The 22233-nt window shown below is 39.0% G+C and overlaps 1 protein-coding gene across 1 annotated transcript in view; it reads left to right on the top strand.

Annotated features, from left to right (window-relative positions):
* LOC137195367 (seizure protein 6 homolog) overlaps nucleotides 1-22233 on the top strand; it is a 91175-nt gene that overhangs the window by 32096 nt on the left and 36846 nt on the right. Inside the window, exons 2-3 of the mRNA XM_067607655.1 lie at nucleotides 14146-14898; nucleotides 15350-15471. Of these exons, the coding sequence (XP_067463756.1) occupies nucleotides 14146-14898; nucleotides 15350-15471 (875 nt within the window). The remainder of the gene's footprint in view (nucleotides 1-14145; nucleotides 14899-15349; nucleotides 15472-22233) is intronic.

Genomic DNA, 22233 nt, shown 5'->3' with positions numbered 1-22233 from the left:
ACATTTAAAGTCATTTAAAGTCATTATCCCTAATATTTTTATTCTATCAACCCTTATTTCTGAGCATTTTTCAGCAATAGAATTTTCTGTCTTTACTTTCTATTAGGACTTTTCATTTCTGCTGACAAAGTCTGCCTCTCCTGCATGAGATTCAAATTGCATAACACATAATATCACAGGAATGCATCCATGCACTGGATGTGATGTACAAGACATGTATTTTACACAATTAGGAACATAACATTTGATCTCACTTTGAGTTCAATTTTACTGTATCAGACAACACTTTTAACTGTCTTCTCTAATGTTTGACGGAACTGAATTATCTGGCCAATGTTAGTGTCTTAGTACAGTATTGTTTTTGAGTGGTAAGTCATTCATTAGCTAAACAGTACTGTCGCTTGCATGGATCTATAATTAATAGAACTGGATTAATGATGCAACAGTTTAATGCCACCCATACAACAGCTAGCTGCATGAAACAGAGTGAGAGTGAAACATCTCCTGATGAATGTGTCAAGATTTCTACTGAGCAGAAATAGACAAACCACTGAAAATATAAATTAACAGTGAAATGAGAAGGTTGAATGACTGGGTACTAAAATTTATTTTCCAGCCCCTTAAATCCATTCAGGCTAAACCACTTAAATTTTCACTCTTTTATTTTTTTTCACTCGGTGCTTCTCCACACAGATTTGCTCTTGCACCACATGTGTTTGTAGATCCTCTTAGGGTAGCCAGGCTTGAAATCCAATTTTGGTGAAGCTTTAAAGCACAGAAAAAGAAAAATAAAGATATAAATAAAAAAAGTTTATAAACTGTCATGATTCTTTTCATTACACAGAAGTCAATGGAAAACAACTTCGCAATTTTAGTGCGGTGAAAGGTGGGTTTTTTTTGATGGAATTGGCACTGCTTATGTAAAGTTTGTTTTTAAAGAATAACAGCTGCTTGCCAAGAGATTTTTTTATCATCTGGGTTTTGTTTTCACCATCTGCCAGTGCTTCAACTTTATTAGTTCTACTGATGTTCTCCAATTACCTGGTGTGGTAATTTACAGCACTTCATAATAACATGCTCTTTCACCATGAGGCAGGGCCGTCCTTTTCTGTGAGAAGTTTAAATGAGATCAGAGCAGCGAGTACATCGCTCCATCAGTAGCAGACTATTAAAGCAATAAGCTACAAGAGGTTGTTTGCAGTTATTTAAAGCATCTTCTGCAAAAGTTACTCTGAGGTAAAACACAAAGTGTCAAAACCCTCCTACTGTAAAGTGGATTATTGCTTTAATAAAACAGGAATAACTAAACACAGTATTATGAATGAATATGAATATGAACAATAAATCTTTTTCTATTTATTTTTTTCCCTAGTTGTACCACAGTGACATGTTCGTTATGTGTGCAGGCTTGTTTACTGGATATTTTAACTCTTAAAATGGCTTCAAATATGAAGCAATTTCCTTTCCAAGTATAGTATACATTTTTCAGTCCACTTGTCCTTCTTGATATAAATAATTATGTCTGTACTTACCATGGAGCATAGGATGTAGAACTACTAAGCTATGGCATTGAAACATGGATTGCACATCTTACAAATGACGTAAAAGAATGCTACAGTCACTTCAGATATACATTTTGAAAAACATGACAAAAGTGCTCCAACTAACTTAAGTATCACAGTATGACCCTTGTTATATGAGGTTTTTTTTCAATCTTCACATCTGCCTCACAGCTTAGCGGAGTCATCTTATCTCTTCTTATTATCAATGACAATTCCATGTTTTATTTCACCTTATCTCCCCTTAACCTTTTCCCATGCTATAAAAAACAAACAAAAAAAAACAGTTTCACCATATGTGGGGAGAATTTGAAGGGACTTACTCAAAACTTAGATATCACATGTGGCTGGTTGATATTGTATGTTGAATAGAGCTGTTGTGGAGGGTAGATTAACATCAATTTGAGCTGCAGCTGAAAAAAGAAGATAATATAACATTTTATCTCCCTTGTAACTGTTTTCCTTCGGCCAACATATTTCCTCAGTACAATGATCTGGACTGTGGGATTTGAACTTTAGATGTTTGCTGTGGCATGATTGACGGCGGTGGTGAGCACTGGAGAGACACACACAACTAAACACACAGGGGTTGGCACTAATCACCTAATCATCAAGTCATATATTTTGATATGTTTTGTAGTCTTTTGATAGATTTTTGACATGGGTACCAGTATAGTGATACTGTTTCACTGTTTCACTGTTTCTAGCAAAATATTGATAAATTATGTTGTAAATCACCATTTTCCCCACTAACATTCAGAGGTGAAATGAGAGTAGAGAGGCATTTGCTGTTTCAAGCTTTTGGTTTTACTTTGAAACCAACATCAGGAGAAGGTAGAAGAGCTGGCAGCAGTTAATACAGATGTGCAAGCCAATTGCTTTGTGGAATTTAGGCTGATGATATTGCAGGTCTAAACAGTGGTTATCCATATGTTTGTGAGACTCAACATCACAATAGATAGCCTTCAACATACAATACCAGTCAAAAGTTTGGACACACCTTTCTATTCCCTTGAATGAGAAAGTGTGTCCAAACTTTTGACTGGTACCGTATGCACAGCTTCAGTTCTTAGCCACATTAGAGGCATTGCTCGGGGGATGTCAGTCAGCCAATCCACCACTTTGGTCCAGATATAATATTTCAACAACTATTGAATGGATTGGGTTGAGGAACAGCCATGAAATTTGGGACAGACATTCATTATTCCTAGTGGATGAATCTTATGTCTTTGGTGACCCCGGACTTTTGTAGCATCACCAGCAGGTCAAAGTTTTCACGTATCAAGTGAAATATCTCAACATTTACCAGATGTTGTCACAAAATCTGAAGAAGAATCAATGTGGTCCACGTAATGTTGTAAGTGCTACAATAAATTCTGATATATAGCTAATGCATACAGTCTCAAAACCAACACTGAACCAAAGAATGCATCACAACTGGAGGAAAAACACAAAACTAAAAAAAAAGTGCCAATAGGCCTACTGGACTGAAGCTCCAAATGTACTTTTGAGTTCCCATAGCTCCAGTCAAAGTCCATTCTATTGTGTTAAAGTAGGCACCATTTACAATATAGTGGCAGTGGCCAGTACATTTCAGTCACTGGCAAACTGTTCAGAGGCAATGCAAGTGGTCCTGTATGCCACAGTATGAATGTGCTGCGCATCTAACATTTACTTTATCAGTCGAGCTGGAAAATGAAGAAAGCAAAGAAAAACCCATCTATCTTTATGCAAAAAAGAACACTAGGACATTTTTTCCTGATGAATGCAGGTTTTGCTTTTGTATATGAAACACATGGAATGCATCTTTTAGTCTGCAACATGGTGCTTCTCGGCTCTAAAAGGCCCTGTATCTATCAGACCTCTACAAGAAGCAGCATCATCCATCACTGTCAGTGTTAATATTGTTTCCCCTCACCTCCCAATAGGCAGCTCGTGTTTTGGTTTACAGCATTTATGTTTTCAGACTTGTGTACTCACAGGCCCTTACCTGGCTTTGCTCTCTGGCAACCCCCTGCCAAAACGCATAAAACTAATTTCAACATAACATGCAGCCAGCATATTAAAATGCTTCTGCTCGAAGACATTCTGTCTCTCTCTCGCACTCTCTCTCTCATCACTCCCTCCAAGATTCAGGGTTGTATTGTTAGTGTTTTATATTTTGCTTTATGTTTCAAGATTGCTTTGGAAAATATTCTTATAAAATTGCTGAGCTTTGATTCAGTCAAGATGTGTTGTGCTGTAATCGATTACAATTTCAAAGGCTTGAAAATATTTTTCATTGTTTGAAAAGGATTGATAAGTTATGGTAAGCTACTACAGTTATCACTACTGTCTCAATATAACACCCCACCACAATGCTTGGTGGAACAGTAAAAAAAAAAAAAAGTATACAGTGAGAAAGTTCTCTACAGATATCCCGCTGGCACTCACTGCAAAAAGATTAGTGACTATCAACAACAGAGTTGAACACACTAAAATAGAAAGCTCTAGTGTAAGAAATAAGCCTGTAGTTCTGATCAAAGCAAGAACGACAGACTCTAGCCTCTTCTCTATGTTTAAGTGAATGTCGTCACTCCACTTAGATGCAATTTTCCACTGTGTGTCTGCTATGTTTAGAGGGAAGAAAATAACATCTTCCTTGGAGAATGATAATGTCGAGTCTTTCTATCTGGCTGCGCAGCTGTCTTTCCTTAAGAGATTCAGCCATCAAGTGTCAAAAACATACAATTTCAAACGCATTGTCTCTCAGATCCTTCAGACTTTTCCGTTCTTCTCTTGTCCCTTCGACCAATTATACTTCATTATGCTTGCTTGCTTCAGCAGAGTGCACACAGGAAACAATTGTGCTGTTCATGTTGTCCTGATTCTGGCAGATGTAAGAGCTGAAGTGATTTTTGTCTGAAAGTCTGCTCCTCCACCTCCCAGTCCTCCCAACTCTTTCAGCGAATCCTGTAAATACATGAAGTTCAAGGTTCACACTTGAATACGATTACTTCTGCAGTCCTTTAGACTCTCCAAACTCACCTTTTCCCTCTTACCCATAGAAATTGACATCCACATATTTGAACATCGAAGGAAAAGTGTTGCAACACATAGAGAAAAATATTACTTTGCTGGTGAAGTTCACAGGTGAGTCCCTGCAAACCACAGATTTACCCAGTGTCTGATAGCCTAGTCATATCAGAAATCATAGAAATCATAGATGAAATGTAATATTTGTGCCATGATTATCATACAAGATCCTCACGGCAGCATGTGAAAAATGAGCTAGCCTGAAGTAAGAAATCAGAAAACTTAAATGTGACATTTCAGACCGAATGTTCAGTCTAAGAAAAGTAGCACAAGGCACTGTCCTTTATATCATCATGACACATTATTCAGATTTACTATTTTAATAGCTTGCTTTGTCCACTTATGGTGTAGAATAACTGATATAATACATTATATTGTCTAATGTGCGTCATGCTAAAATGGGGATTGGAGTGTTTGTCTCTGTATGTGTGTGTATGAATGCATCAGGCAGCACAGATCACAGCAGTAGCATTGTACAGTGTGTCAGACTATAAAGGAGTAGACAAATGGAACAGCTGGTCAGGTGAGAAGTAAGGTAGAAGGTAAACTGTACTGGGTCTTAAGCCTGGACGCAAATAGACAAACAGACAGCGTCTGTTTCTTTGAGAATGCCAGGAAGCTTATTTCAAAGGAAGGTGACTCTGCAGGAGAAGACTCCCACAGAGTGTAAGACTGAGTAACAGGTTTCTAGTCTTCCTGAGTGTGTTGGGGCGAGTGAATTTAAAACAATTTGGATAATTGTGAAGTCGACACAGCCAGCATGAAATTAGCCTCAGGCCTAAAAAAATATACCATTGTAGATATTAACCTGAAGTAATTCTTACTTTCTCTCTTTTTCCATCCTGCTGCAATAAAAGCCAACTAAAACAGCAGTGAAAATAGAAGGTTACCAAGCATGCCCACAAGACACCAGACTTATGCCAAACCTTATCTAAATAGCCTTGCCAATTATTGCCATGCTTGTACACACCATACAAACACTCATTTTATTTCAAACAGAGCAGTGTATTTGTTGCCAAATTCAAAACATGGAAAAAACAAAGACAACGGTCCTTGATGTATCCTGCTGGCACTTCAATTTTCTTAGTTTCAAATGGTCGCAGCTGTCTGATAAAGAAAATGAGGGAGTTCTAGAGGCTGAAATGACTCTTTGTTGCCTCCTCATTGCCACTGACAGATTCAGCGTTATAGCTAGAGCCTCCTTACGAGATGCAGAGTATTGACAATTGTAATGGCATACATAAGCATGTCAATCTTTGATATGTACATAGATAAGGTACAAAATCGCCAGCATGGTCCTTTAGCAGTGTTTTCCATGAGCCCCATGAACTGTTATGGGGCTGGAAAATCATTGGGAGAAGGGCATAAAGTGTGACATCAATCAAGCAGCTTTTAAATTCACCACTAATGTCTCTGCTGTCAGGAAGAGAGTCAGATGTTCAACCTGCACTCTCAGAGAATGCTCTTTAAAGTATAACATGACTGTACTTGGGTGTATATTATATATTTTTGTCTCAACAACTGTATTACATTACAATACTAAAGCTATGCATATAGGATTTGATAATAATAAATAATACACTACATAAAATAAAAAAACCATTATTAAATGTTTCTTTTATTAATCCAGAACTTCTATGACTTCATAACTGTTGTTGTTACAGATTTAGCAGATCTCCCACATTACAGTAATCCACTACATATTTAAAGTTGTAGCTCTTGTTTCACCCACAGCTCCATTCTTAATTGACTTCACCATGGAGTAAATGAGAAGAAAATGAAAAGATAAATTACTCTAATGGAAGGAAATGAAGTGTGAAAAGAGACATTCCTCCCAGTATTTTCTAGGATGCAGAGCATTGGTAAATTGAAATACAACAAGAATCTGGCTTCTATGTGAGACAGATTTAGCCGTGATTACAGAAAATGATGTAATTTTAATACCAGGCATTTGTACAACAAGACATGCATTCATTCATTCCTTTTTTTGGCAGACAAAAAACAGCATAAAAGCAAAAGATGCACAGAAGAAATCTAAATAAGGAAATGAAAATGGTTTATGTGAACATACAGTATATAGCAATTTATTGTCAATGAAACTACATTCATTAAACTACATTCAACCTTTTGCCATGGAGTTCAGATTTGTTTAAGGTTTGCCCATTTACCCCCTGCAGCTATACAGTAGCTCATGCAAATAGTGATGCTGGGTAGATCTGTTTTTGTTCTGCTCCAGCTAAAGGTCAGGTCTTATGAGCTTCCTAGCACTATTAAGACACAGTTTGTTTAAAGTCTGTGTGAAGGACGATGCTCAATGAACCAGAACACAGACAGGCCGTAATAAATGAAAGGGAAAAGTTATGGTTCCGCTCAATGAAGTCAAAGGGCAGATGGAGGATAAGAGTCTGCCTCATTTCAATATGCTGTTATCCTCACGACTCGAAAACCAGACAGACAGTAAAAGGAAAATTTGATGCTTTGAAATTGGAATCTCTGCACAGTCATGGATGCACTATCCCATGCATCCTGATTTCAGACTGTAAATTACTGTGTGAGGGATGAAACTGTGACCTTTTTGTTTGTTTGTTTTTTGTTTGTTTCCTTTCTTGAGAGGCTTGTTCTTCCAGCCAGTGCTCGCTTAATTTAATTTTCTACATTTCTTTCCTGCTACCTTTTTGTTTATTCATTTCCCCTCCCATGCACCTGTCACACCCCACAAACCAAATTAAATTATCAATTCATTAAGTTGACTAATGGAATCATTTATCACTTTTAGCCCATTATTTCCTATAGTCTTTCCTCATCGCTTTATGCAAACAAGTGAAGAATCTACAAATACTGCAGGAACTGTAGCAAATGTCACTACTAGAAATTTTTCACCTTACAAAGAATTCATGAGCTAAACCTCCACTAAGGGCCCTAGAAGGAGTCACGTAGAGAGATCTGAAGCCCTCGTATCTGAGCCCAGCGGAAACTGTCTATTGATTTGCTTGTCTAGTGACTCTCTGTAATAATAAGGAAATAAAGCCCTGGATATAAGGAGATTGATGTCAATCAGCAGCCTGCCTCGAGTGTGGCTTGTCCCATCTTATTAGCGTTCTCTCCATGCAGTGAGTGTTCACTGATGACTCCATTGATATGCAACTGAAGAGAGGAGGCTGTCTGTTGCCATCTTGAGGAGGGTTCCCCTATGATTGCTCACTCTGTCATCTTAGTCGGTGTAGAATGACAGATTGTCATGGAATTTTAAGGCAAAGTCAGAGCTTGTGCCTCTATTCTAAGTGTCGCACATAATCAGAATGGCTGGGCAGCCTTTAATTATAATCAGGTCAGTAGAGATGAGCTATAGGTCTGCAAACATGCTTTATAATTTTAGAAGTCTACAGCAAATCCTGTTTACCTTTCTTACTGCTTTCATTATGTGGAGAAAAACAAAGGAGTAGCACAGTTGAGATGTGGCATGACATCCTGTTCATTGTCATACCTTATCCTGCAAGATATCTTTTTAAGATTTAGAGTAGAACTATACCTTTTTTAGCATTTGTTAATGTGGCAGGGTGGTCTATACAAATTTAAGGGATAAGAATATGTCCTGCCATAAGAAAACAGAAAGTATTGTGTATTTTTAATCACCATTACAAACATGCTTGACTTCATGACAGCCAGACAAATTTTAGTAGTTTTATTAGGTTTGCTTTGATAATTTTTATACTGCCAAGTTAGATTTGTCTGCATCAGTAACTAGATATCTAGTAATGATGGATGAATATTTAGCCTCAGTTTTAAGACAGCATTTAACATCACCAAGAGGTCTTTGGTGTCTTTAAGAACGTGAATATTTTCCACACTCACAAGACCCTAGGCTTCCTCTGAGACATTAACATATCCTAAATGTGTTCTACTGAGTGTGCTCACAGAAGAAACATTTCACTAACTAAATTTCCCCAAGGACAATAAATGGTATTTTATTGTATTTGTGCCACTGCTCAGAATAAGATAACAGCAATCTCATTCTGTCATGGTAATTACTACCTTTAATTTATGAATTAGCTCTAATTAGCCAGCTTCAATGTTGCGTGATGTAATGCAGTTACACACATAACCTCTTGAGTGTGAAGCATGGTATCTACTTTTAGCTGCTGGCTTTACTGCATTAAATTAAATGTTCAATTGAGGTAAGAGAACTATATAAAATTTCCCATCATCTCCTATGTCTGCTGCACTTGCATCAAGCTTATAGCAAAACCTTTCTGACCACTAGTACAATACTCAGCACAGCATCTCTTTGTGATTTTATTGTGTGTAGGGGTTAGATATCAAAGCATGACACCCATCATGTGAACCTGACAGAGCACAACAAGATTGTTCTGACAGTACATCGGTTAAGCCAGCATATTACTGTATATATATATACCTGATTGAAGTCCTTCAAGCACAATCAATTTAAATTGGCTGGCAATAGGGTGTGATCTTCTAACAGTGGATGGAAACAGGTGAGAACAGGGCCTGTCTGTGTTTCTGTACAGAGAATCGGGGTTTGACAAAGGTTGTAATTTTTGTCAGCTTGACATTAATAGGTTGGATAAACACATCAAATGAACAAATGAACAATAATTACAGCATTTGCATTTCATTTACAGCCTGTCACTGCACAAATATTTGATTTCATTTTTGAGAACAACATAAAAATAGCTGTTCTACAAAAAGCCCATTTTTGTTTCTCTTGCTGCTGTATGTGGGCTAGTTGGCTCCCAAGTGAAATGTATGAGAATTGTTGGCTGTCAAACACTTTTAACAGAGGCTGGATCTGATCTTTCAGCTAAACTTGTTAGAATTGGCACCGTACAAAAACAGTATACAGCAGCTTATGTTTGATAGAAGGAATTGTTTTTTGAACCAAAGCAAAAGGAAATAAATGGGTAGCTGAGATTGTGTGTCAAAGTACACATTTACTTTACTGTAAAACAATCTACAAACCAGACCAGACATACTGGCAGTTGCTTTTGAGCCAGTATTGCTGGTTGTTGGCAAAGCAGAGCATTCTTGGTGAATACATTTGTGCCATCCGTCAATGAACAGTCTGTTATTTTACTTGTTTGGTTTGCTATTGTCAATTGTTAAAGCTACATGTTCTTCACACATGAACAATGACAAGGTAATTGCCTGCCATGCTCAGAATCCAGTAGAAGGAGGCACCAAGGTTGGCCAATCAGATTCCCCTGGTGATTGTTGCCACCCTTGGTGCAGCCCCTGGAAAGAAGCTATAAATTATTTTCAAAATTTTGGTATTAGCCTTCACACATTCTGCACATTTACATTCATACATCATCTAATTTGCTTGGCAAGCTCTGCCATTGTCTCATGACTTCTGGAAATTTCATCTGTCAGGAGTTTCAGCCACTGAAATGTAAGGCAATTTACATAATTTACAGAGACGATTAGTAATCAGTGACTGGAAATTTACAATTGTCATATTTGGCTGACATATTTGCAACTAACAGTTGCAACCTGATGAGACTGATGAAAAAAAGATTGTGTAAATTGGTAATCTCCTGCTTTGTATTTATTGATTTACATTACACTAATATGCAAGAAATTTCATTCAAAATTCAGTTTTCAGCTCCATTCCCTGAAACGTCCAGTGTAAATATCCAATTAAGGCTCAGAGATGAGAACAGTGTTGTAGCAGTACTCTTTCTCTGTAATCACCACAGTGAGGTCTCCAACCTGTACACATTGATCCTGTATTGATCTGTGTATGAGAAACTCTGGTTTAACCCAGTTCTACATTCTCACTCTCTACTTTCACTCAATATTCTGACTAAAGGGCAGCAACTGGATGGTCAAAACATGACCAACACAGATAGAGACAGAGAGGGAGACAAAGATAAGAAAATAAGAGACAGGACTTCACTATCACTTCCACTAGAAACCAATTTGATGCAGGAATAACAGTAATCTTGGCAAAATGACTGTTCCCTAGCTTTACTATACAGTATGTGTGTGTTTGAGAATCCTCTATACTTTTTGCAATTATGTGGAGGGGGCAGCCTTATACACTTCAATCATTCATGAAGACCTCCCTTTACACTCTTTATTTTCTCTGGTAGTGAGACGTGTCAACTATGCTTAGTTTGCCTTTAAAGTGCAGCTTTGGCTGCTCTTGTTGTGACAGAATAAGGCTACAAGGAAATGTTCCTCCTCCATCTTAGAACATCAAAAGGTCTTTGAATTGCTTCTGTCGCCAAGAAAGATAAATGGGGTGTTGTCGCATCTGCCAGTAAAACGTAAAACCATGTGTCAATTCTGTCAGTCGTGCAGGGGCTTTGTAACAAAACTGTTTACTCTTCCTCTTGAATAGCCTGATCAAACTTTTATTAGTGTGCTGGCTGGTGGTAAAACTACTCTGCATCAGCAAATGTTACAATGGCTTGCAACTACTTTCGAAGTTTTATGAGCAAAGCAGAGCTTCTCCTGTGCCACGGTTTATTTTCACATTTATTCAGAGAACATTTCCCATTAAAACCTGAATATATATTTCCTGCTATGGGATTTCTTATAGAATCGATAAAGACAAAGTCAGTTTTCCAGGATGAACATTTGCCTCCTGGCAAGCAGATTTAAGCATCTATTTTATATGCAATAAAAGCAACTGTGCTTTCAATCAATACACCCAAAATGATCCAGTCAATTGTAGAATACAGTGTGCAAGCTTGAGCATTTCAAGAACTGATCACATTGGAATTAACAGGCATAAACAATCAAATAGAAGTTGAAAATAGATGTATGATGTTAATCAGACACAGTTATCTAGAAATCTACTATTTTTAACATTTAAATTACAAACAAAGTCGAGATTATATTCTCCACAAACCTGACTTACTGTTTCAGATGTGACATGTTACTGTACATGATTAGTCATTTCACATGTACACAAACATTGTACTGCCATTAAACTGACCTCTAAGGAACATTATTTAACAAACCTTATATCTGTTTTGCCTTTTAGTTAAGGTTCCTTTAAGCTCTTGAGGAAACATGAGGATATCTCACTCATTTGCTTTCTATGTCAACAGCATCCTTTCATCTATAACCATGAAACGTGTGCTGGCAGCTTTTCTACCTCATTAGGACAAACTGTCACCCAGAATGCAAGCTAATTAAGGTGTCAAAACAGACGGTATTGTTTCATGTAGACACATGCACATAGGCGCATAAGAGGATTATACAAGTTCTCTGTGTTTACAATTTATCTTAGCCACTTATTCATGTCATACCTCAAAACACATATAATTGTTTCATGTTCATATTGCTAGATTTATGTAAACATTTATGTTCTGTGTTTTTCTATATTTGCAAATTAGCTACAGTTTATACAGATTCAAAGGTGGGAGGTAAGTTCAGAAAATTAGATGGAAAAAGAGAAAGATGGAGATTGCATTGATGCCAACATGAAAGCAAGAACTCTCATTTCAGTCAGCTGTATTTTTAGTCAGCTCATCTCACCACAGTATTTTAGAAGAATGCTGATTTCCATAGATGTTTTATTTTTATGCACCCAAAGAAGTGCACTGTATTTTCACCTCTCTATCCTAACAAGGTAGAATTAAAGCCTGCTAACACATGCTGTAAAACGGCAAGTCAGCACTGGAATTTCAAAACCTGATGAAAACCCATTCCACGTTAAGGTTCATAAATGAGGCAAAACTCTTTGTTGACGTCTGAGTATGCATAACTAGCAGCCAGCTGGAAGATATTTGATCATTTCAGGATAACTGTCCCATCAAAGCCAGTAAGGACATGCAAAGAAGTTAATCTTTGCTGATGTTTACACTGACTACAGAGCATTTAAGGATTTGCAGTGGTTGGAGCCATCCATTCATCACCCAAAGCAACTGATGTGGGGAAAATGTAGCAGATAATGGGGTAAATATGGCACTTTTGGACTCACAGTGAAATCATTTGGCTACTAAAAACATTTACACTGTCCTTCTCAAGCTGTTAAAAGATACACTGGTGTTTAAACTGATATAGAGGTGATAGATAATGACAGAGTTTTATATTGCGCTGTACTTTTAGTCACTTATAGGTGAAGAACCTTCTGTAGCTAAAACTAAAAGCAAATCTTTACTGTCTCACTTAAAGGGAAGTGCGTGGCTCCTTTAACTGATTTTATTGTGCAGTGATTTAGGCTGACAGGTGTCACAAAGACAAGCTTAGCTAACATGTGCAGCTTTAATCTTTTCAGTCTTTAATTTAATAATCAGGTCTGTATTGTTTACTTCCTACTTGTGGTATTACCTTTTTTTATTTTTGAAAGTTGTTCAATTAAAGATTAAGTATGTGCATCTGTCTGAAGTTGGTTATTGGTTATTTTGTTATTAGACTCTGTCTTTAGATGACTGTTTCAAAATTGGTGCTCAGTATGTCATTTAAATGGATTAGGAGTGTCATTGTTGGGGCCATGTTAAAATGGCAAAGTACCTGCAGAGAATATCTTTCACTTTGCTTTTACTCTCTAATGGATATCATGTAAAAGCTTCATGTTCAAACTTGTGTCATTAAGCATCTTTCCAGAGCATCAGGATATATCCATTTGTTTGCTTGAGTTATTAAACATTCTAAATCTGTATATATTAGCGTTTTACTCATTTCAGTCTTATTGTGGTTTACTGACTATTCACTGGTTGAGTGCTTTTCCTGTGCAACTTTTAACAATGCCTGCACTGTGTTTGAGTGGTGTCTGTGTGTCTTGGTGAGGTTGCAAAATCCAGGGAATAAGAATAGTAGCCCACAGAAGGAGGCCTTAGAAAAATATGTGCCTTTAAACCTTTTTATCCTACAAGTAACTAGACTATTTCTGCTCAGTGTTTCTCCGCTCTGAGATTCCACTGCCTGCGGGGTGTGATTGTGGAATTCGTCTTTGATAATAAACTGGCTTTCTGCAAGCTGCTACTCACCATGTACTAATCTAATTTAACTTAAATGTAGAATATAGCTTGTCAAGTACAGAAAGAAAACCTCATATTCTGATTTTAACCACCGAAGATGCACTAGAAGATATGATATACATATATGTGTTCTTACTACTATCATATCATACTGTGCTTTATTTGTGGTGACCTACATATGCCAACCCATTAGATTTTTGTGCTATCACTAAAGCTTCTATAAGGGAAAGTATAAAGGATTATACTTACTATGCCACTATCCCTACCCCTAAAGCCACATACACACACACACACACACACACACACACACACACACACACACACATAATGAACTGATTAAAATAGCAACAAAATATGTGGGGAAGAATTATACAAGAGGACAGCGCCTCACCTCATTAGGCGTAATTTTGGTAGATTATCGTCTGGCAGCCTTGATGATTCAATAATGAATCTGTCAAAAAGACATACTGCTCTTGTGTATTGTACTTTGCTTTTGTAGCTTACTGGCCCGTAATATTTTGCTTAACATAACCATATTATCTTTATTCCTTCACTCTCAGGTCCACAGGAAAGTAACGGCATCAATAAGAGGACACTGGACCCAGACAGGGATCTCTTCACACACTCTTCAACACAGGACACAGAGAGCGAAGTCCACTCGGTCACCACTGCCTCACCTATGAACAGCCCCAACCACCGGCCTGTCCTCAAGGGCCTGCCGTTTCATGAGCACCTTCTTACAAGGGACTTCCAGGGGGACCAGCACTTTTTCAGAAGGGATGGCTCTGTGGCTGCATATCCCACCATGCCAGGCTCTGTGTCTGCTTCAGATGCAGGGGACCCAGTCACTCAGCTAGTGCCCCATGAGGATGCCCCAGCCTTCTCAGACATTGCCACTACTGCCACTGCAGCTGCAACCTCCCCACTGACCACATTCTCTCCCACAACACCAAGGCCGTCCACATCTTTCCCCCGAAAGACCGTGGCGTTAGACAAGGTAGAGGCAACCACAGACTCCCTCACAACTCAAGTGACACCAAATAATAGAGGTTCATTCACTGAAAATATCCCAGTGGCCTCCTCATCCTTGCAGAGAAGTCAGTCTCGGAGTTGGAGTGCTTTTCCCGTAGAGGCCACCCTTGCACCCTCCGCGATGAGGATGGAGAAAGGGGAAGCAAGGGAAACAACACTGAAAAACAAAACCAGCCCTGATCATCTTCTCCCCAATCAAACCTCAGTTTCCCAAGTAAAAGGTACCACTACAACATCAACCGTTATCACAACTACCACCATCACCACCATGCAAACATCAGGTATGTTTTCTCTGACTTTCAAAGATGAATGTTCAAATGATTTTGTGAAATAAAAAGCAGCAACATAATAACTTTTTCCCCCCACTGGGAATTCAAAATTGAGAATATCTCCCCCCTAAGTTTTAATATGTGGATCCCAGAGGGCAAGAAAATTAAGCATCAGGTCATCAGCATCACTGCTGTTCATTTTGCATGCTGCACACAGCTATTCATCTCTCCACCAGGGATAACAGAGTTGCTCATGTGTCAAAAACAATCTGATTTTCCCTGATGTGTCCTGCCCGTCCTTTCCACTGGCCACGGAGGGCTAAAGGCCCAGATGAGCAGTATGGAGAGGAAATCTGCAGAGATAGTTAGAGGGTTACAAGGCCATGGAGACACAGGTGGGCTGTCAGATAGATCAGTGGTCCGGGAAAAAGGGAATCACTTGTCTTTTTACTGTCTCCTACAGAGCCATGCAGTCTGAATTTCACTGACCCTGAGGGTAACGTCGAAATCCTGCAGCAACCTGACTCTGGGGCGGAGTGTAACTACTTGATTACTGTCTACCTGGGATATGGCATTGAGGTTCAGGTCAGTGCTCACAATGATGTTGTTATAAGTCATTTGAAACTACAGAATGCAATGTGTGATAAAGTTCAAAATTGCACTGTCAAATGCCCCCACAACAAAAAAGTTGCTTACATATTTACACATCCAGCAAATATAGAGCAACATTTAGCCTTAATATGGATGTTTCTGGCTTTCCGATGTACATAATACACATACAATACATATGTTCACTCTCCTCGTAGCTCTGTGTTGGTCTCCACCAGCCCATGAGGGATAATCAGGCTCTTTAGCTGCTAAATGCTCCACTATGTTCACCAGTGGATTGTTGACTTTTTCTGTCTGTAGGTTGGTGCTGTGCAGGTAGTGTTCAGTGGGAAACTATGCTGATGATAGTAGTGAGAGTCAACCAAAACATTGAAGTAATGGGCCATAAAACCAAAACAATAAGCTGAAAGACGCTACGAAGCTACCAACAGCTTACTTTACAAGTAATGTCAAGCATTGTTATTATAAAATATTGACTATAGCCATTATAATATATACAAATTATGTTGTACTATGAACTGTGATGTTTGATTTTTTAAAATTAAAGTTAAATAATGCAAAAAAAAGGTTTCATTCAAACAATGAAGAGCACTGACATATTTTGGTCTTAGTCATAGCTGCTAAGAGTATTCACTGCTCTTGTGTGGGTTGATGGAGATAGACAGGCAGGAAATTGCTGGGGTGAGTGGGTGGATGGGGGCACAAGGGACGGGGTCTGTCTCAGGTTGAATGTTTGCTCGGTAAGTCTTTTCACAAAAGGTTATAAAAATTAACTGTCAGTGTGTGTGCGTTCCTTGGCATTTGCAATTCCTCAAACGCCTCATTTACCACTGGAGACTTTAAAATGTGTGAGCTTTGTCTTGTTGCCTCTGGAGGGCTAAGATAAGTCTTGACAGAGTATATGTTTGAGAGTGTGTTTTTCTCTGAAAGCTTCCTCCGGGTAACTTAAGTAAATCTTCAACCACTTACAAACACAGGCACACTTACCTGCACATGTGCACATGCACACACACACACACACACACACACACACACACACACACACACACACACACACACACACACACAAAAGTGCATGCATTTGAGCACATTTGAAGTATTAGATCTCTACTTTTACAGGTTCTCCAGTGCATTTGGCAGAACATTTCATAGCATACTTTAAAGACTGCAAGGGTAGAAAGCCAGAACATACTGACATTTTATCCTCTTACATCTACCATGTCTGATAAAAAAAAATACTGAGGCAAGCCATGCGCTTCAGCACCTCCATGTGAACAAATGGGGCCACTGTCTCCCAACCTCCTACTGCTAAACTGATAGTGATCTGATGGCAAACTATACAGACAAGTGCTTGGCACGGCTGAAGAGAATGAAGCTGTGGTCTCTGTTTCTGGCAAAGACGTAAACTGAAGATGGAAAGATAGAAAATGAAGTCAAGCATGTGTCACACCTTCTGATCGGCAATGTGTGAAGCTCTTCTGCCTGGAGGCTATCCAGGTCTCAAGGTTTTAAAGGAATGGAAGAGATCACAAAGTAGACTTGTGGAGGGAGTAGCAGTGTGCTCAGAAATTGTTATGCAAGTTGGACAATTTTTACCTTACATTTCGTTTTTACACCTAGATGATTTTTAGTTCTCAACTATTTACAATTTAAACCTCTTCACTCACCCGTGTTTAATTCTTGAAGCACAAAGGACAAGAAGGGCAGACATTTAGCTGCTGCTAAATAGAATTTGCCCATTTGACAAGACTTATCTAACTCATGTAAATGTGTGTTGGGACACACACACTCACACACAAGCATGCAGGAATACGAAGCCAAACCAGGAATTGAAGTCTGAAAGATGAAGCAATGCAGCAGCAATAAAATTCAAACACTTCTCTAAGATTCAGTACTAATGGTCTAGACAATGAGCTGCTGCACCTTGTCTTTCCTCCAACCTGGTTAACATTCTCTGTCCTGTATCTACACACACTATGTGGTGTGTTGGACAGCCACACTTTATAATCCTTTTTTTTGGCATTTTTCCTCAGTTCACAGCAGAGAGTGACAGGAAACATGAATAGAAGATAAGAAAATGCAACAAAGATCCCCAGCAGGATTTGAACTGCAGGCACATTGTGGTTATATTGACACCACCAGGCACTGACCCTGGAAGCCTCTACCCTTTGTAGTGTTTTTTATTCTATTTTTTAATTTTTTTGAATTGTTAGATTGATTCTTTCACCAGCATGGAAACAAGTACCGTACTGTATTGGAGATGGAACACAAGAACAGATGACAACTCTGATATGTCAAATTGTAATTTTTCTGCACATATGGTACTCCAGTCCAGGGACTCAACGTGCCATTGGACAGCTGGTAATGAACTAATCTACAAGGCACATTCTAACATACATTTTATAACGACTTTTTTCTTCCTTGTCTTTTTAAAAATTTTCTGCAGGCCACCCTGTGTACATACAGAGACTTGTTTGCGGGGTATTTTAAAGATAATATGATCAGAATTCACATTATGAACATTGTACTTGCTAAATGGGTATATTATAAAACAGCCCTTAGTTAACAATAGCAAGAGATCCTTTAATGACCAACTAATTTCTTTGAATTGCAGTGGATTTAGACGCATAAACAGCAGAAAACAATCCAAATAGATCTATTAAACAGCTCAGATCAATGCTCTGTCCTTCCATATTGAGATGTTTCACGTATGTTGTCTTGACAATACTAATCTCCTTTTAATCACAATATCCAATAATAAAAGAGAGATGACATGAATGGTTGTTGTAGTGAGTAAATTAATTGCTTCCATTTTCTGATTAGCTTATTTGCCATCTTCACTCAATGATCTCTGGTGGGATCACAGACCTTCCCCCACTCATTTCTCTGGACAGATTATGCACAGTTTTGCAGATTGTTTTTTTCTGTTATTTGTTATAAAAACAAAAATATATATCTTGATGTATACGCAAATATTTCAAATATTCACTTTGATCAGCTGGGTTTTGATACCCTTAACTGTGCCAAACATTATCATGTGGGAAAATGCTTATCAGAATCAGATTTATTGCCAAATAAGTTTTCACATACAAGGAATTTGTCTTGGTGTTGTGGTGCATAACAATAAAAAAATAGAAGGTACGAGAAAAAACAAGTATCTATACAAAGTGAGAAAAATACAATTGCCACAAAAGACAGGTGTATTAATATATGAATACAATTTTATGATAAAGGATGAATACAAAATATGTTCTATGTGAAGAAAGCTGTAGACTTTAAAAAATATAATGTACAAGATATTGACTGGGAATGTGCAAATGTTCACAGTATAAACAGTATGTGTAATGTGCAAGTCTAATAATACAAAGAATACAAATAATTGCATTAATGTGGCATGCCGTGTTAGATGTGATATGATGTGCAGACATTGGTTGCAGCCCTATCACCCTCTCAGCAGAGCAAATGACACACTGCAGTCTGCCCTTGTCCTTGGCAGTGGCAGCAGCGTACCAGATGGTGATGGAGGAAGTGAGGACGGATTCATTGATGGCAGTGTAGAAGTGCACCACCATTGGCTTTGGCAGCTTGAACTGAAATAAATAATAATAATAATAATAATAATAAAACATGAAGTACATCCTCTGCTCTGCCTTCTTGGTGAGGGAGCTAATGTTCAGCTCCCACTTGTGTCGACTGGGGAGTCACACGGGATGATGGGGGCAGGAGGGGCTGGGTTCTTTCTGAAGTCCACAATCATCTCCACTGTCTTTAGAGCATTGAGCTCCAAATTGTTTTGGCCACACCAGGACACCAGATGGTCAACCTCCCACCTGTAGGTGGACTCACCACCAGAAATAAACCCAATGAGAGTGGTGTCGTCTGCAAATTTAAGGAGCTTGACTAACTGGTGACTGGAGGTGCAGCTGTTTGTATACAGGGAGAAGAGTAGAGGGGAAAGGATGCAGCCTTGAGGGGAACCAGTGCTGATGGTCCGGGAGTTGAAGACATGTTTTCCTAACATCACGTGCTGCTTCCTGTCAGACAGGAAGTTGGTGATCCACCTGCAGGTGGAGTCAGGAATGTGCAGCTGGGATAGCTTGTCCTACAGCAGAGCTGGGATGATTGTGTTAAAGGCAGAGCTGAAATACACAAACAGGATCCTGGCGTAGGTTTCTGCAGAGTCCAGGTGCTGGAGAATGAAGTGGAGGGCCATATTTAGTGTATTGTCCACTGACCTGTTGGCAGGGGCCTGTTGCAGGGGGTCCAGGAGTGGGTCTGTGATGGATCTGAGGTGGTGAGGAGGGGGAACTGGAGATGATTGCTGGAGTCAGGAGGGATGTGTTAGGACTGTCCTTTTGTCTTTCAAATTGAGAGTAGAACTGATTCAGGTTGTTGGACAGGTGTGAGTTGTTAGGAGAGTGGGGGACTTTCAGTTTGAAGTTGATGATCTATGATCTGAGGTTGGTGATCTCCAGCTGTGATTGGCCACCGCAGCCTTCAGCTGCAGTGATGTTGGGTTGCGTTTCTCCAAAAGTTGACTCTGGTTGACTCCCCTCTCCTAAGCACTTCCTCCTTTTCCCACCTTGGCTGTCTAAGTTTAGCTGTAAACCAGGGTTTGTCATTGTTGCAACTAACCCTGGTGTGATACACAGCGTGATGATACACAGCTGTCCTCACAGAAGCTGATGTATGACTTCAACCTCTGAGTACTCACCCAGACTGGTGGTGGCAGTCCTGCAAATATCCCAGTCAGTACAGTCCAAGCACTTGTGAAGATCCTCCATAATTTCACAGGTCCACTTCTTAGATGTCCTCATAACAGGTTTAGAGAAGTTTAATTTCTGCAGGAATCAGGTACACTATGATGTGGTCAGTGTCCCAGTGCAGCACGGGTGAAGGCATGATATGCACTGTTGATTGTAGTAAAACAGTGATCTAAAGTGTTCTCCTCTCTGGTCGGGAATTTAATCAGTCCACGGTATTGAGGGAGTTCATGGCTGAGATTCCTTTTGATAAAGTCGCCAAGGACAATAACGAAAGAGTCCAGGTTTGTCCGCTCCACACACAGTATCTGGTCAGCAAGCATACACCGTGCCTCCTGCATGTCAGCCTGCGGTGGAATGGTGGAATTATGCTCCACACTTCAGAGCAGAGGAGTCATAGGAGGGACATCATGGTTGAAGTGCATGTACTTGTTTTGGCAGCTGTCTAATCGTATGGAAGGGAGTGATCGTTATAGCAGACAGAACAGCAGTTTGCAACAGTGAAAGAGGGAAATTAGGTAAGTAAAAATCTGAAGGACAGATGCGGTGACTTTATAATAAATATTAACATTGGTGTACTCTACCTGTGGTTCTGTAAAAAATAATATATATAGGAAGGCAGTGTCTGTGATTCCCCAAGAGCCCTCTGATCTCCACCGCAAGCATTCACAAATATCACTGAGATTGGTGGGGAATAAATAAGGAAGATCAGACCTTTTCTGTGCTTAGTCGATACTCCTTTCAGCAGTCTGGCAGCTTGCAGGAGAGGGAGGATGAAAAACGTATCAGGAGAATTTATTGCCCTCAGCCTGACTGTTCAACCCCTCGGCCAAAGCTAACAGCATATAATGCATTGCCCCATCTGGTGATTCTGGCCACATTACGATTTATTTGCAGAATAACTGCACAAATATTAGGAGGCTGATGTAACACCAACGTTCAGGGCCAAGAAAAAACAATAGTGTAATAAACATTATAGTATATGGTTTGTAGTTAATACTATAATACTATAATTTTTTCAAAAATGTTCTGTGCTTTTGAATACAATTTAAAAAATAGAGGAATTTCATGTAATAGTAACTCAACTATTTAACAGGCAAAGTGCAAACTATGAGTTATCAGTTAAGATACAAAATATTGATTTTTGTATGACATTGCTTGCTATTACATTAAGATCTGCAATGATGTATAGCTTTAAAGATTGAGCATGTCAGTGTTATATGGAGGAGGGCTTTATTTCAGGGTTCAGTATCTTCAGTTTTCTTGTCCTTGACATACTGTAGGTAGGTTTATATAACAAATCAATATCACTATATACTTAAGATGGATGTGATTAATTATTACTCATATCCAGAACTAATTTTTTTATTTCATGAGCATGTCAAAACAGCTATGTCGCTCAATTTCTCATCCATAATTTCAGAGACTCATATCTATCTATGAATTAGCCTTGATGGGATGTGGATCTTATTTTCACATGTGGGTCTACTAAGTTAGCTCCACTTTCTGCTGTATAAATACATGTGGAAATGAAATTTTCACCAGTTAATTTTTGATATCTTAAGCACATCTTATTTATGTTCTCCATATCTGTCTCTCCCTCTCTGCACAGTCACTTTTGTAATACTGTTTTAGAGGACAGATGGAGGTTTTGGAGCTTTTTTTATTTGATCAAATAAATCCGGTGGGTTAGCTAGCTATCAGCTCTTTCCAGGCCATCTGTCCCACTCTGATTTCTCTGTCTCCTCCGCTCACTGATCTACCTGCCTGGGTCTGAAGGAGTTACCATCTGAGGATCTGCACAGGTTGTCCCAGCTCTGTTTCATGGGGGCCACATCCTGCACTCTTGCAAAAAGAGAATGCATTGTGTGGGAAGGACTGAGAGCGTTTGATACATTTCAGGGGTTAGGAGCCCAGACGTGGCCAATTTCTCCCTCTGCCACAAAGGCTGATTGGGAGAGTGTTTCCATTTTCT

Source organism: Thunnus thynnus, chromosome 13 (assembly GCF_963924715.1).
Source record: "Thunnus thynnus chromosome 13, fThuThy2.1, whole genome shotgun sequence".
Lineage (NCBI taxonomy): Eukaryota > Metazoa > Chordata > Actinopteri > Scombriformes > Scombridae > Thunnus > Thunnus thynnus.
This window is presented reverse-complemented; position numbering and strand designations above follow the sequence as displayed.